At 42.3% G+C, this 12,651-nt stretch overlaps 1 protein-coding gene across 2 annotated transcripts; it reads right to left on the reverse strand.

Annotated features, from left to right (window-relative positions):
• Positions 1-2,552: 2,552 nt before the first annotated feature.
• Positions 2,553-12,375, reverse strand: LOC118399522 (ankyrin repeat and MYND domain-containing protein 2-like). 2 transcript variants are annotated; one of them, XM_035795664.1, is made up of 10 exons: positions 12,173-12,375; positions 11,352-11,416; positions 10,194-10,332; positions 9,895-9,993; positions 9,505-9,665; positions 7,594-7,808; positions 7,163-7,298; positions 4,227-4,355; positions 3,965-4,070; positions 2,553-3,720 (listed from the first exon to the last, which is right to left on the reverse strand). In XM_035795664.1, exons 1-10 carry the CDS (start codon positions 12,237-12,239, stop codon positions 3,554-3,556), a joined length of 1,284 nt encoding a protein of 427 aa, XP_035651557.1. In that variant the 5' UTR covers positions 12,240-12,375; the 3' UTR covers positions 2,553-3,553. The 2 variants fall into 2 exon arrangements, with proteins under 2 accessions (XP_035651557.1, XP_035651558.1); XM_035795665.2 differs by having other exon boundaries at positions 3,553-3,767.
• Positions 12,376-12,651: the final 276 nt, after the last annotated feature.

Consider the following 12,651-nt stretch of genomic DNA (forward strand, 5'->3'; position numbering starts at 1 on the left):
TACCGTGAATTGTTTACTTACAAGCCCTTAACCAACAGTGCAGTTCGAGAAAGAGTTAAGAAAATATTTACCAAATAAACTAAAGTAAAAAAATAAATAAAAATAACACAATAAAATAACAATAACGAGACTATATACAGGGGGTACCGGTACCATGTCAATGTGCGGGGGTACAGGTTAGTCGAGGTCATTTGTACATATAGATAGGGGTGAACTGAATATGCATAGATAATAAAACAGCGAGTAGCAGCAGTGTAAAAACAAATGGGGGTGGGTCAATGTAAATAGTCCGGTGGCCATTTGATTAATTGTTCAGCAGTCTTATGGCTTGGGGGTAGAAGCTGTTAAGGAGCCTTTTGGTCCTAGACTTGGCCCTTCGGTACCGCTTGCCGTGTGGTAGCAGAGGGAACAATCTATGACTTGGGTGACTGGAGCCTGTGACAATTTTTTGGGCCTTCCTCTGACACTGCCTGGTATAGAGGTCCTGGTTGTCAGGGAGCTTGGCCCCAGTGATGTACTGGGCCATACGCACTACCCTGTAGCGCCTTACGGTCAGATGCCGAGCAGGTGCCATACCAGGCGGGGATGCAACCAGTCAGGATGCTCTCGATGGTGCAGATGTAGAACCTTTTGAGGATCTGGGGACCGATGCCAAATCTTTTCAGTCTACTGAGGGAGAAAAGGTGTTGTCGTGCCCTCTTAACAACTGTCTTGGTGTGTTTGGACCATGATAGTTTGCTGTTGATGTGGACACCAAGTAACTTGAAACTCTCAACCTGCTCCACTACAGCCGCGTCAATGTTAATGGAGGCCTATTCGGCCCGCCTTTTCCTGTAGTCCACAATCAGCTTCTTTGTCTTGCTCACATTGAGGGAGAGGTTGTTGTCCTGGCACCACACTGCCAGGTCTCTGACCTCCTCCCTATAGGCTGTCTCTTTGTTGTTGGTGATCAGGCCTACCATTGTTGTATCGTCAGCAAACTTAATGATGATGTTGGAGTTGTGTTTGGCCATGCAGTCGTGGGTGAACAGGGCGTACATGAGGGGACTAAGTACACACCCTTGAAGGGCCCCAAGGTGTTGAGGATCAGCGTGGCAGATGTGTTGTTGCTTACCCTTACCACCTGGGGACGGCCCGTCAGGAAGTCCAGGATCCAGTTGCAGAGAGAGGTGTTTAGTCCCATGGTCCTTAGCTTAGTGATGAGCTTTGTGGGTGTTGAACACTGAGCTGTAGTCAATGAACAGCATTCTCACATAGGTGTTCCTTTTGTCCAGGTGGGAAAGGGCAGTGTGATGCGCAATTGAGATTGCGTCATCTGTGGATCTGTTGGGGCGGTATGCGAATTGGAGTGGGTCTAGGGTATCTGGGAGGATGTGTTGGATGGGGAAACAGTAGGGATGGGGTGGATGCAGAAACAGGGGAGATGGGGTGGATGCAGAAACAGGGGGGATGAGGTGGATGGGGAAACAGAAGGATGGGGTGGATGCAGACACAGGGGAGATGGGGTGGATGGGGAAACAGAGGGATGGGGTTGATGGGGAAACAGAGAAATGGGGTGGATGAGGAAACAGAGGGATGGGGAAACAGAGGGATGGGGTGGATGGGGAAACAGAGGGATGGGGAAAAAGAGGGATGGATGGATGGGGAAACAGAGGGATGGGGGGATGGGGAAACAGAGGGATGGGGTTGATGGGGAAACAGATGGATGGGGTTGATGGGGAAACAGAGACATGGGGTGGATGAGGAAACAGAGGGATGGGGTGGATGGGGAAACAGGGATGGGGGGATGGGGAAACAGAGGGATGGGGGGATGGGGAAACAGAGGATGGGGAAACAGAGGGATGGGGTGGATGGGGAAACAGAGGGATGGGGTGGATGGGGAAACAGAGGGATGGGGGGGATGGGGAAACAGAGGGATGGGGTGGATGGGGAAACAGAGGGATGGGGGGATGGGGAAACAGAGGGATGGGGTGGATGGGGAAACAGAGGGATGGGGTTGATGGGGAAACAGAGACATGGGGTGGATGAGGAAACAGAGGGATGGGGTGGATGGGGAAACAGAGGGATGGGGTGGATGGGGAAACAGAGGGATGGGGTGGATGGGGAAACAGAGGGATGGGGTGGATGAGGAAACAGAAGGATGGGGTGGATGGGGAAACAGAGGGATGGGGTGGATGGGGAAACAGAGGGATGGGGGGGATGTGGAAACAGTGTTATTACATAGGTGGTGCTAAAGACAATCTGGAAAATGTGCATAGCAACCAAGAGGAGGCCGCCAACAAAATACTGTATACACTGTGAGAATTTGTCATTAGAATGAGCTCTGTTTCATGCTCACTCTCTGTAGAGAAAAGGTCTGACTGCATATTGTATAGAACTATCGCTGTAGCAAAAAGACCATCACGCTTCAGTACCCTTTGAACATTGCCAACAGAGTGCATTAGCTATATTACCAGTCATCATCAATGCATGGATGGTATTAAAGGGGAAATCTGCCATCTAGTGTCCAAACAAATATGGGCATATCCCCATAACAACAATGGACAATGAAGGAGAATTATTAAGGCACTCTTTATTGACGTAATTGAAAATGTAAAACTGTCAACCAACACAAAAGCCTCTTCGGTGTAAAGGGTTTGCCAGCGTTAAAGTCAGATCATTATTGGATCATCATTCTACTCTGTGACATGGAATGGTATTGATACATCACTGGTAAGACATCTGTGTAAACAAAGGGAACATAAAAATAAAGATAATATAATGTTCAAATTATAGCAGGAATACACAACTTAACAATAACGCATAAAGAAGCCCTTAATATTGTGTTTTCTACCCATGGCCATACCTACATAATAATAATATGACATGTATTGTTCAATAAGGTGGTCCCATTTCAACATGAGAGTGCATTTTTAAAATGACTACAGTGAGGGATGAAATTGTTATTTCAAGACATTAATTAAAGAATATTCAAGGCTTACATTTTAAATAAAGACAAGGAATTGCGCAAACAAAAAAAGAAAAGAACACCACAGCCAATCCAAATACAACTCAATGGCTGCATTTACACAGGCAGCCCAATAGTGATCATTTGCCCAATTATTGGCCAAAGATCTGATCTGACTTGTTAAAAGACCCGTTATTGGCAAAATATCAGAATTGGTCTGCCGGTATAAACACAGCCAATAGACTGTACATCATATGCACACCCTGTATACTTCAGCCTCCCCTAGCCAAAAAGATCTCATTGGGTCCATAGTAACAATCCTTCCTTAGACTCCAGTCCAGCTGCCTGTTGGGTAAAGCATTCATCCCCACTAACTCCTTTCTCTCTAATCTGGACATCATGGCCAATCAGTAGTATTGCTGATTTTCAAAAAATCATTCTCCTTTAACCAGGGACTGATTCAGACCTCAGACATCAGGTGAATGGAATCAATTCAGTTTAATATTCAATAAAACATTATTATTAATATCACTGAACTCTGGCCAATCAGTAACATTCATCAATGAATCAATACTACCCAGTAGAAAAGAACACCAGCAGTCCATCTCATTCCTGGTTGCAGGATGGTGGTCCCTCTGAGGATGTGGAGGGACAGTTCAGCTGGTCTGGCGCTGAAGGACCGGGACACCCTGATGACACGATGCGCTCCTCTGCCTTCAAACACAGCTCTGCCAGGAAGCTGGCTGTCTCCTTCACCATGTCACTCTCCTCATCTGGGCCCAGGATAAAGAGGAGAGGGGTAAAACAGTCTCAAGTTGACCTTAGAGGGCGAAACAAAGCCACAAGTATGTAACAAGCTACAGTAGTAAAGTAGGTTATAGAGGCCGGTATACCGAATCCAGATTAAGCCAATTCCTTGGTTAAAAAGCATGTCTGAGGCACTATAGTACACTGTAGTATAGCTGCAGTAGGTACTATATTGTATGTGTTTTCAACAGATAGGAGTGTGTAGTTTACCATTGAGCTCCCTCAGCCTCGGGGCATCCTTCTCCTGCAGTCCTTTACAGATCTTCTTATGGGTGAACCAGTGGAGTCGCTGACACATCAGGCCACAGTACGTCACCTGTAGTAGTAGTAGAAATAGGAAGCATTTATTCATCATTTTATAGGCATTCATAATGGTGTATTCATGGACGTTATCATTAAGTGTAACCAAAGTAATAAAGAGGGAAATGATTGAGAGAAACCCTGTGCTTGTGGTCGGAGGTGGTTTTCGTACCATTTTGCAGAGGGAGCATCGCTTCTCGGCCCCCCTCTCTCCACACGTAGCACAGAACTCAGCGTCTATGAAGGCCATCTTACCCGTGAGAGCCTGGGTGAGCACCGAGAATGCTGTCGGGTCGTTACCCTGGAGACAAGAGAAGCAGTGGAACATTGAACAGTAAACATTCCCATACAGAAAGTTATTTTTACTAACATCAATTGTCAATAAAATCAGAATTCATTGAACATGATCATGAACTCCTTAAAATGGTACAATGCAGCCATTTTTATCTCAATACCAAATCATTTCTGGGTAAGAATTAAGTACCTTACTGTGATTGTTTTTTTTTTTAATTAAAAAGTTTCTTAGCAAAAATCTATTTCTCAAGCGATAATTTTGCTAGGATTGTTTAGGGTTTTTTTGCAATAACTTTTGTTATTGACCAAATACTTATTCTCCACCATAATTTGCAAATAAATTCATTAAAAATCCTACAATGTGATTTTCTGGATTTTTTTTCTCTCATTTTGTCTGTCATAGTTGTAGTGTACCTATGAAAATTACAGGCCTCTCTCATATTTTTAAGTGGGAGAACTTTCACAATTGGTGGCTGACTAAATACTTTTTTGCTCCACTGTACATAAGTATTCAGACCCTTTGCTATGAGACTCAAATTGAGCTCAGGTGCATCCTGTTTCCATTGATCATCCTTGAGATGTTTCTACAACTTGAATGGAGTCCACCTGTGGTAAATTCAATTGATTGGACATGATTTGGAAAGGCAAACACCTGTCTATATAAGGTCCCACAGTTGACAGTGCATGTCAGAGCAAAAACCAAGCCATGAGGTTGAAGGAACTGTTCGTAGAGCTCCGAGGCAGGATTGTGTCGAGGCACAGATCTGGGGAAGGGTACCAAAACATTTCTGCAGTATTGAAGGTCCCCAAGAAGACATTGGCTTCCATCATTCTTAAATGGAAGAAGTTTGGAACCACCAATGTTTGGAACCGCCAGGCCAAACTGAGCAATCGGGAGAGAAGGGCCATGGTCATGGAGGTGACCAAGAACCTGATGGTCACTCTGATAGAGCTCTAGAGTTCCTCTGTGGAGATGGGAGAACCTTCCAGAAGGATAACCAACTTTGCAGCATTCCACCAATCAGGCATTTATGGTAGAGTGGCCAGACGGCAGCCACTCCTCAGTAAAAGTCACATGACAGCCTGCTTGGAGTTTGCCTAAAGGCACCTAAAGACTCTCAGACCACGAGAAACAAGATTCTCTGGTCTGATGAAACCAAGATTGAACTCCTTGGCCTGAATTCCAAGTGTCACGTCTGGAGGAAACCTGGCACCATCCATACGGTGAAGCATGGTGGTGGCAGCATCATGCTGTGGGGATGTTTTTCAGCTCAGGGACTGGGAGACTAGTCAGGGTCGAGGCAAAGATGAATGGAGCAAAGTACAGAGAGATCCTTGATGAAAACCTGCTCTAGAGGTCCCAGCACCTCAGACTGTGACAAAGGTTGACCTTCCAACATGACAACAATCCTAAGCACACAGCCAAGACAACGCAGGAGTGGCTTCGGGACACATCTCTTTAAGGTCCTTGAGTGGCACAACCAGAGCCCGGACTTAAACCTAATCAAACATCTCTGGAGAGACCTGAAAATAGGTGTGCAGCAACACTCCCCATCCAACCTGACAGAGCTTGAGAGGATCTGCAGAGAAGACTGGGAGAAACTCCCCAAATACAGGTGTGCCAAGCTTGTAGCGTCATATCCAAGAAGACTCGAGGCTGTAATTGCTGTCAAAGGTGCTTCAACAAAGTACTGAGTAAAGGGTCTGAATACTTATGTAAATGTAATATTGCAGTTTATTATTTTTAATAAATTAGCAAAATTTGTGTGTGGATTGATGAGTGGAAAAAACAATTTAATCAATTTTAGAATAAGGCTGTAACCTAACAAAATGTGGAAAAAGTCAAGGGGTCTGAATACTTTCCGAAGGCACTGTATGTAACCTTCAAACTAACTGTTATTGGCGGAGAGGTTTGAAACTTTATTTGTTGTTGGTCTATTAAAGTAACTGTCCAGTGTTTCCAGATTTCTATGAAATATGACATATAATTAATTTCAATATAGAGTGAAAAAGTTTTCCTTACAAAAAAATGATAATTTAAGTATGTTAAAAATAAACTTTTCTGTGTTGAATGGTGTGGGCGTACTTGAACTACAGAATGGTGTGGCCGTATACCGGTATTTAAAAATATTAATGTGAGTAGACCACTGATTGGTCAGCTCATTGATATATTCTCAATCAATTTTGAAACGGTCTGTTTGAGACACATGTTTGAGGTGGATTTTTTAAAAGTATTTTTACAAAAATCCTATTCATGTTTTGGCCACAAATACGAGTACAGGATTAGTCAACAACATCATTTGTGTATAAATTCACAGAATCTGAACTTTAAGATTTTCACTGGACAGTTACTTTACCTTGGCATTTTAATGTAAGCTTTAATGTAAGCTTGCGGGATCAGGTGGCTTTGCAGGGCGAACTTTAACTTATGCCACCTGGTGATGTCACCAGGCAGGCCAAAACTCCACCCATGCAAAACGTGCTGAACTTTCAGGCGGTCTTTTCAAACAGCTCTTACACTAAAAGGGTATTATCGTAATTTTAAAAAAATTCCCAGGATTATTCCAACCTCATAGTGTGGAAATGTACAGTATATAAAACACAGGAAATCACGTTTTGGACTGCACTGCCCCTTTAATATGTAAATGTGACATTTAAAAAATGTTGCCTAACCCAATCAATCTTCAATTGGTTAATTTCCCGAGAGGACTAATTAAGTGAGTCCATAACTGAGTCCATAGGAGGAGCCTTACATTGGATAAGACCTAAGTCAAAGGAAAGTTTGAATCAATGACTGACAGGAAGCTCACTCACAATCTCCACTGGTGCGATGCTCCTGACCAGCTGCTGTAGTAGTGCGGCTTCACAGTAGGGAAACTTCCTGATGCAATCTCTAATGAACTTCTCCTGGTACTGAGGAAAACCATCTCCATCCCTCCCCTTCAACAGGCTGAGAGAAGAGACACAAATTAAAACAATGTAAAGAACTGTCTATACAGTTTACATACAATATTCATGCAATATTCAGCACTACAAATAAACTATGAAACACAATTAGTACCCAATGGTTAGTCTCGGAATTTTGTGCAATAACAGAAAAATGTATTGGACAGTTACCGGTTAGAATGCCAGCAATGCAATCAATCAATCAATCAATCAATCAATCAATCAATCACATCCACCACTGTCAAGAAAAACAAGATGATGTACTGGGAGTGACACACACACAACACACACACACACACCTCTTGATGAGCACATCTAGCTTGTCATCACGGTCCAGAAGGAAAGCCATGCATTTCTGCAGCACATAGCTAATGTAGTGCATCTTCATGGCCAGGACTTCATTCATATCCTGCTGCTTCACACACTGCTCACACAGCAGATCCATGACATGGTAACACTTCTCTAATGCTCCCACGTCCACCAGCAGAGGGTTCTCCCTGACCAGCATCACCAGCTAAGAAAGGGGGGAGGTGTGGAGGAAAGTGTTATAGAGAATATTAGAAAGAGAGACGAAGAAAGAGTTAGAAAGAGAGATTTGAAAGAGAGAGAGAGGGAGAGAGAGAAAGAGAGAGAGGGAGAAGAAGAGTACAACACTAATATCTAATGACCCCACAATTTGAAAAGAAGGAAGAAAAAGAAAGAAAGAAAGAAAGAAAGAAAGAAAGAAAGAAAGAAAGAAAGAAATAAAGAAAGAGAGAGAGAGAGAGAGGCCTGGTTGCTCCTCACCACACGCGCCATTCCATCATATCCCAGTATTCCTAGTTTGCTGTTTATTATATACTGTAAAACTATAACACTATGTATCCTGCTGAACTCCCATAGCGAAGGCTACTCTGTGAGACCGGGGCCATGAGGGATAGAGGATACAGCTCATGTTCTAGAGAAGAGATTCCACACATCAAACAAAAAGACACTTTCCAATGCAACAAACTGAAGTCCTATGATTTAAAGAATCAGTACCCATCACAGAGACACAGTGGCAGAAACTATAGATTAAGTACTGACTGGTCACTTTGCAATGCTACTGAATAAACACACGCTCCTATGACTTCATAACTGTCTCGGAAAAACACAAAGTTGCAATCTCATCTAACCGACGTATGAGAGCCACAAGGTGTGTGCAGTTGGTTAGACTAGCCAAAACAGTTCGGCCTTTTCTTGTACATTGGTGCACTGCCCCGACCGTAACATGACTTTAAGTAAGCATTTCGTTGGACGGTGTATTCCATGTATATCCTGTACATATGACCAATAAAGCTTCAAACTTTAACCATGACTTTAGTCAGCAGGCTGATATAGCAGAGGTCTGAGAGTGTTACAGGGGCACCCCTTTCTGTGTCCTGCGTTCACATCCAGACAGATAGATAAATTTAGACAGATCTAAAGCGGGCAGCAGCACTACAGGCGTGTGACTGCAGCCTGCAGCGGGTGAGGGTTGATCATGCAGAGAATGGAATTCAAAAGGACACTAGGCTATCCAAGCCATAGTTGAATTACAAAAGAATAGGGGGACTTGGGGGGAAGGTGGTGGCAGCTGGGTATTCAATAACAAATCAGCCTTCCATCCTACCCCCCAACAAAATGCTAATATCAAGTGTGCACCCATCACCACTTTCATTATTGCCAAAGATATCAATGTGCACTAAATCGGGGATATGGTGCCATTTCAGGGAAGCAGCCTTAGACTACTGGAGAAACTTAGTAAACCAAAGCCTATTGGGTTCCAGGAAACTATCCTGGCCATCTAAAGTGTCTTAACAACACGATCAAGCCACTCCACTTCCCCAGAGTCAGATGATCTAATATATACATACCATGTGTATGTCTCTGGGGCAGTTTGAAGGAAGTTGATGGTCATTTCTACCTGTTGCTCCTGTAGATCTCAAGTCATTGCACTAACGCTAGTCAGAAATGGCTTCAGAAACTATCTTCAACTTCTTTCCAACTGCACGTAGAGACATACAAATATTATCCATGAGTTCATATGACTCTGGTCTCTTTAATGCATTTTAATTCTCTATTTTACATAAACACTTGCACTAAAAGCAATCGCATAGAGTGTGCAGTGCACAGAGGTTTAAGGAAAAGATTGTTTTTAAAAAGTTAGATAGGAACCATTTAGAATTCAATTTAGAATATAACATCTCCACCTTGACAGGGTTGAGGTTGGAGGTCATGATGATCTTGTGAAGAGGTCCAGCCAGTTTGGGAGGCAGTTTGGCTTCTCGCTCCAGCCCCTGGGGTCTAGTGTAGTACTCGAGCCGCGCTCGAGAGAAGAAGTTGTTGATCACTGTCACACAGTCATGCTGGCCTGAGAGGTGGGACAATCGGCATCATCAAAATTATCATCACAATCATCATCATCATCTTAATTTCCATAATCATCAAAATAAACCCAAAAGTTTGAGACAATGGGACTGATATCAGGGCTGTGGTTAATTTGGTTTTCAATTCAGCCTATTCAGAAAAAGTCACAAAAAAAGCTGGGTATTTGCAGGAAAAGACAGTGTGAAAGAAGTTTAAGGCGATCACTTCTTTACCCACGAAAGCAGCCATCTGAGCAGCCGTGCGACCTACTGAATTGACCAGGTCTGTCTCTGCACCCGCATCCAGCATCATGGAGGTTATGTCTGTCTTTCCTGGGATAGGGCAAGTTATGGCAAAGTCCAATTTATTTTATTCCATTTTAAGTTTATTAAATTCTTATATGGTGCTTATAAATGAGTTATTTATGGAAGTCCTTTTGTAGGTACCCTTCAAATAAAATATGGCCAGTATCAAAATATTGTCTAGATTACAGTATATGCTGTATGAAAAAGGATGCCTGCCCTGGACTAACCTGAGAGTCCAGCAAACATGAGGGCTGTGTATCCATAATCATGTTCATTACAATTGACGTCTGCCCCGTGCTGGAGCAGCAGACTGCACATGTCTGCCTGGCCCTTGTATGCTGCGTGCATTAGGGGAGTCATTCCATACTGAGGGGAGACAGAAAGGATCATACTATCATTTAGGGTACTGATTCTACTGGCATTCACCTGGTAGCCTACTTGTAACAGCTTCTTTTAATGAATACTAAAAAACAAACACGTAAATCATTGGTTATGACTGTTTAATTACCATAGTAAATACCTGGTACTTTTTGCACTGTAAAATAAAGTGCTATGGAAGTAAGGCAGGAAGAAACAGTTACTGTTACATGTTTATCCACACAATACTCAAACGTGACAATTATGTCAGCGCTATACTGTATAGAGTTATAAGGCCAGGCTGAGACTGAGTGCTCATATACTGTCAAGATCTGCTGCTCCATCTGATTTTGACAGACTGAACACACTTGTGCCACTTTTTTGTTTATTTTTACATCCTGCTCCCACACTCACACACACACACACATAACACACATACACCCACACACATAACACACATACATACACATACACACATATACACACAGACGTGGTCTGAAGTAGTCTGTGGGTTACATCTAGTGGCTGGAGTACTACATCCTGCACTCAAGAGTCTCAGCCATATGTCTACATAACAATGGAAAACATATGCTGCAGGCCTTCACCCACAGGATGTTATATATGTCTCCATGGCTACACCATCCCAATAACATCACTATTTACTTTGTGTCCCATAGGTTTGTCAGACTATGTCAAAACTATTAGTGGTCATGCGTAGAGGATTTTTGTGAAATAGACTTTTAAGTGACATTTATGCGTTTTACTGTTCTAAACATCTCAGGGATATCGTGGCAAGTGTATGAATTGCTGTAAGCTAACTTGTACACTGATATGTTGGGGAAGAGAATGACAAATCTCATCTTAGCATTAACTAATGACACAAACAACACAGGTAACTTTGTCAGCGTTTTCAACAACAATACTCAATGGCCCCTATCCATACAGTACCTCATCCAGACACTACCTCATCCATACAGTACCTCATCCATACAGTACCTCATCCATACAGTACCTCATCCATACAGTACCTCATCCAGACAGTTGACTCTGACGTCCTTGGACCCCAGCAGCCGTGCAACCTCCTGCACATCACCTGGTTCACACAGAATAGAGATTTTAGATATAAAATTAAACATGCAATACCTCTTATTAACAATATATCATGCAATTGGTATAAATGATCTGCGCAATTTCACTTTATCTCCCCATAGGTACAATGAGGTTTTTGCAAGACACTGTGAATGTGAAAAACAGGTGCCCTCCAGCAGTTTGGTATAAAATGTTTTAATTTGTCACAATGTGTGTTGGTGATGTATGGGAAGTATTGGAATTATTACTATAACATTATTACATCAAAAATGTAGCCTACTGATAATGCATTAATGCCTGTAGAATTTGTTTGATCATATTTTCACATTCAGAGTGTTTAATAGTCACATGTACAGGGTTGCAGGTGTGATTACAGGGAACAGTGAAAGTCTTAGGCTACGAGCTCCAACATGCAGGACTAAGTGAAACAAAATCATGAAAATGGTCATGAAAAACAACACTGTAAATAGAAATAGCACTATATACATCAAAACAACTGTGGCAGTGACTAAACAAATGTCAATTGGGGTGGAGGCAGAATGTTGAGGGAGTGAAGTGGAATGACCATAACGGGAGCACGACCATTGAGTGAAATAAAAACTATAACAATTGTATTTTCTAAAAGTAATATAAAAAAGTAATACAACAAGTAATATTTGTGTGACAAATGAAGACATTACTGTAACAAAATGCATTGAACAAAGGAAAATAACAGAAAAGTGTTTACAAAGTCAGCCCAAAAAATAAATAAGAAACTTACCTGCAGCAATAACCTGTAATATTTCTCGCTCAGCTGCTGAAAGATCTCCTTTCTTGGGAGCAGCCATTCTCTCTGTTGTTAAAATTGTATTTAGAATTTCTCAATTCACAAGTGTTGACGAACAATATCTTGCTGTGGATGTGTGTTTATCCCAAAATCGTTACACCACTTGGCAGGCACAGGCGTGACGAGAGTAAAAGGTGATGGCCTTGACCAAATGTATAATAAATATGTAATTGAAGGGAAGTTAAACCATCATTGGACCACACCACTAAGTGAAGAAAATAGGTGACAGATCGTCCACTCACTAACTTAAAATGCATAAATGTGTTCTTATTCCTCTTTACAATTTTAATAGCTTGTAATAAATGTATTTGGAGGAGAAATATCCTATATGTTAATGTTATAGTTTGGTATATTTAATTCTGTCTGGATTCCCCCTATACGGAGGTCTTTGGTTTAATCCGGCTGTATTTCAA

This window comes from Oncorhynchus keta, chromosome 20, assembly GCF_023373465.1.
Source record: "Oncorhynchus keta strain PuntledgeMale-10-30-2019 chromosome 20, Oket_V2, whole genome shotgun sequence".
In the NCBI taxonomy this organism is placed as follows: domain Eukaryota; kingdom Metazoa; phylum Chordata; class Actinopteri; order Salmoniformes; family Salmonidae; genus Oncorhynchus; species Oncorhynchus keta.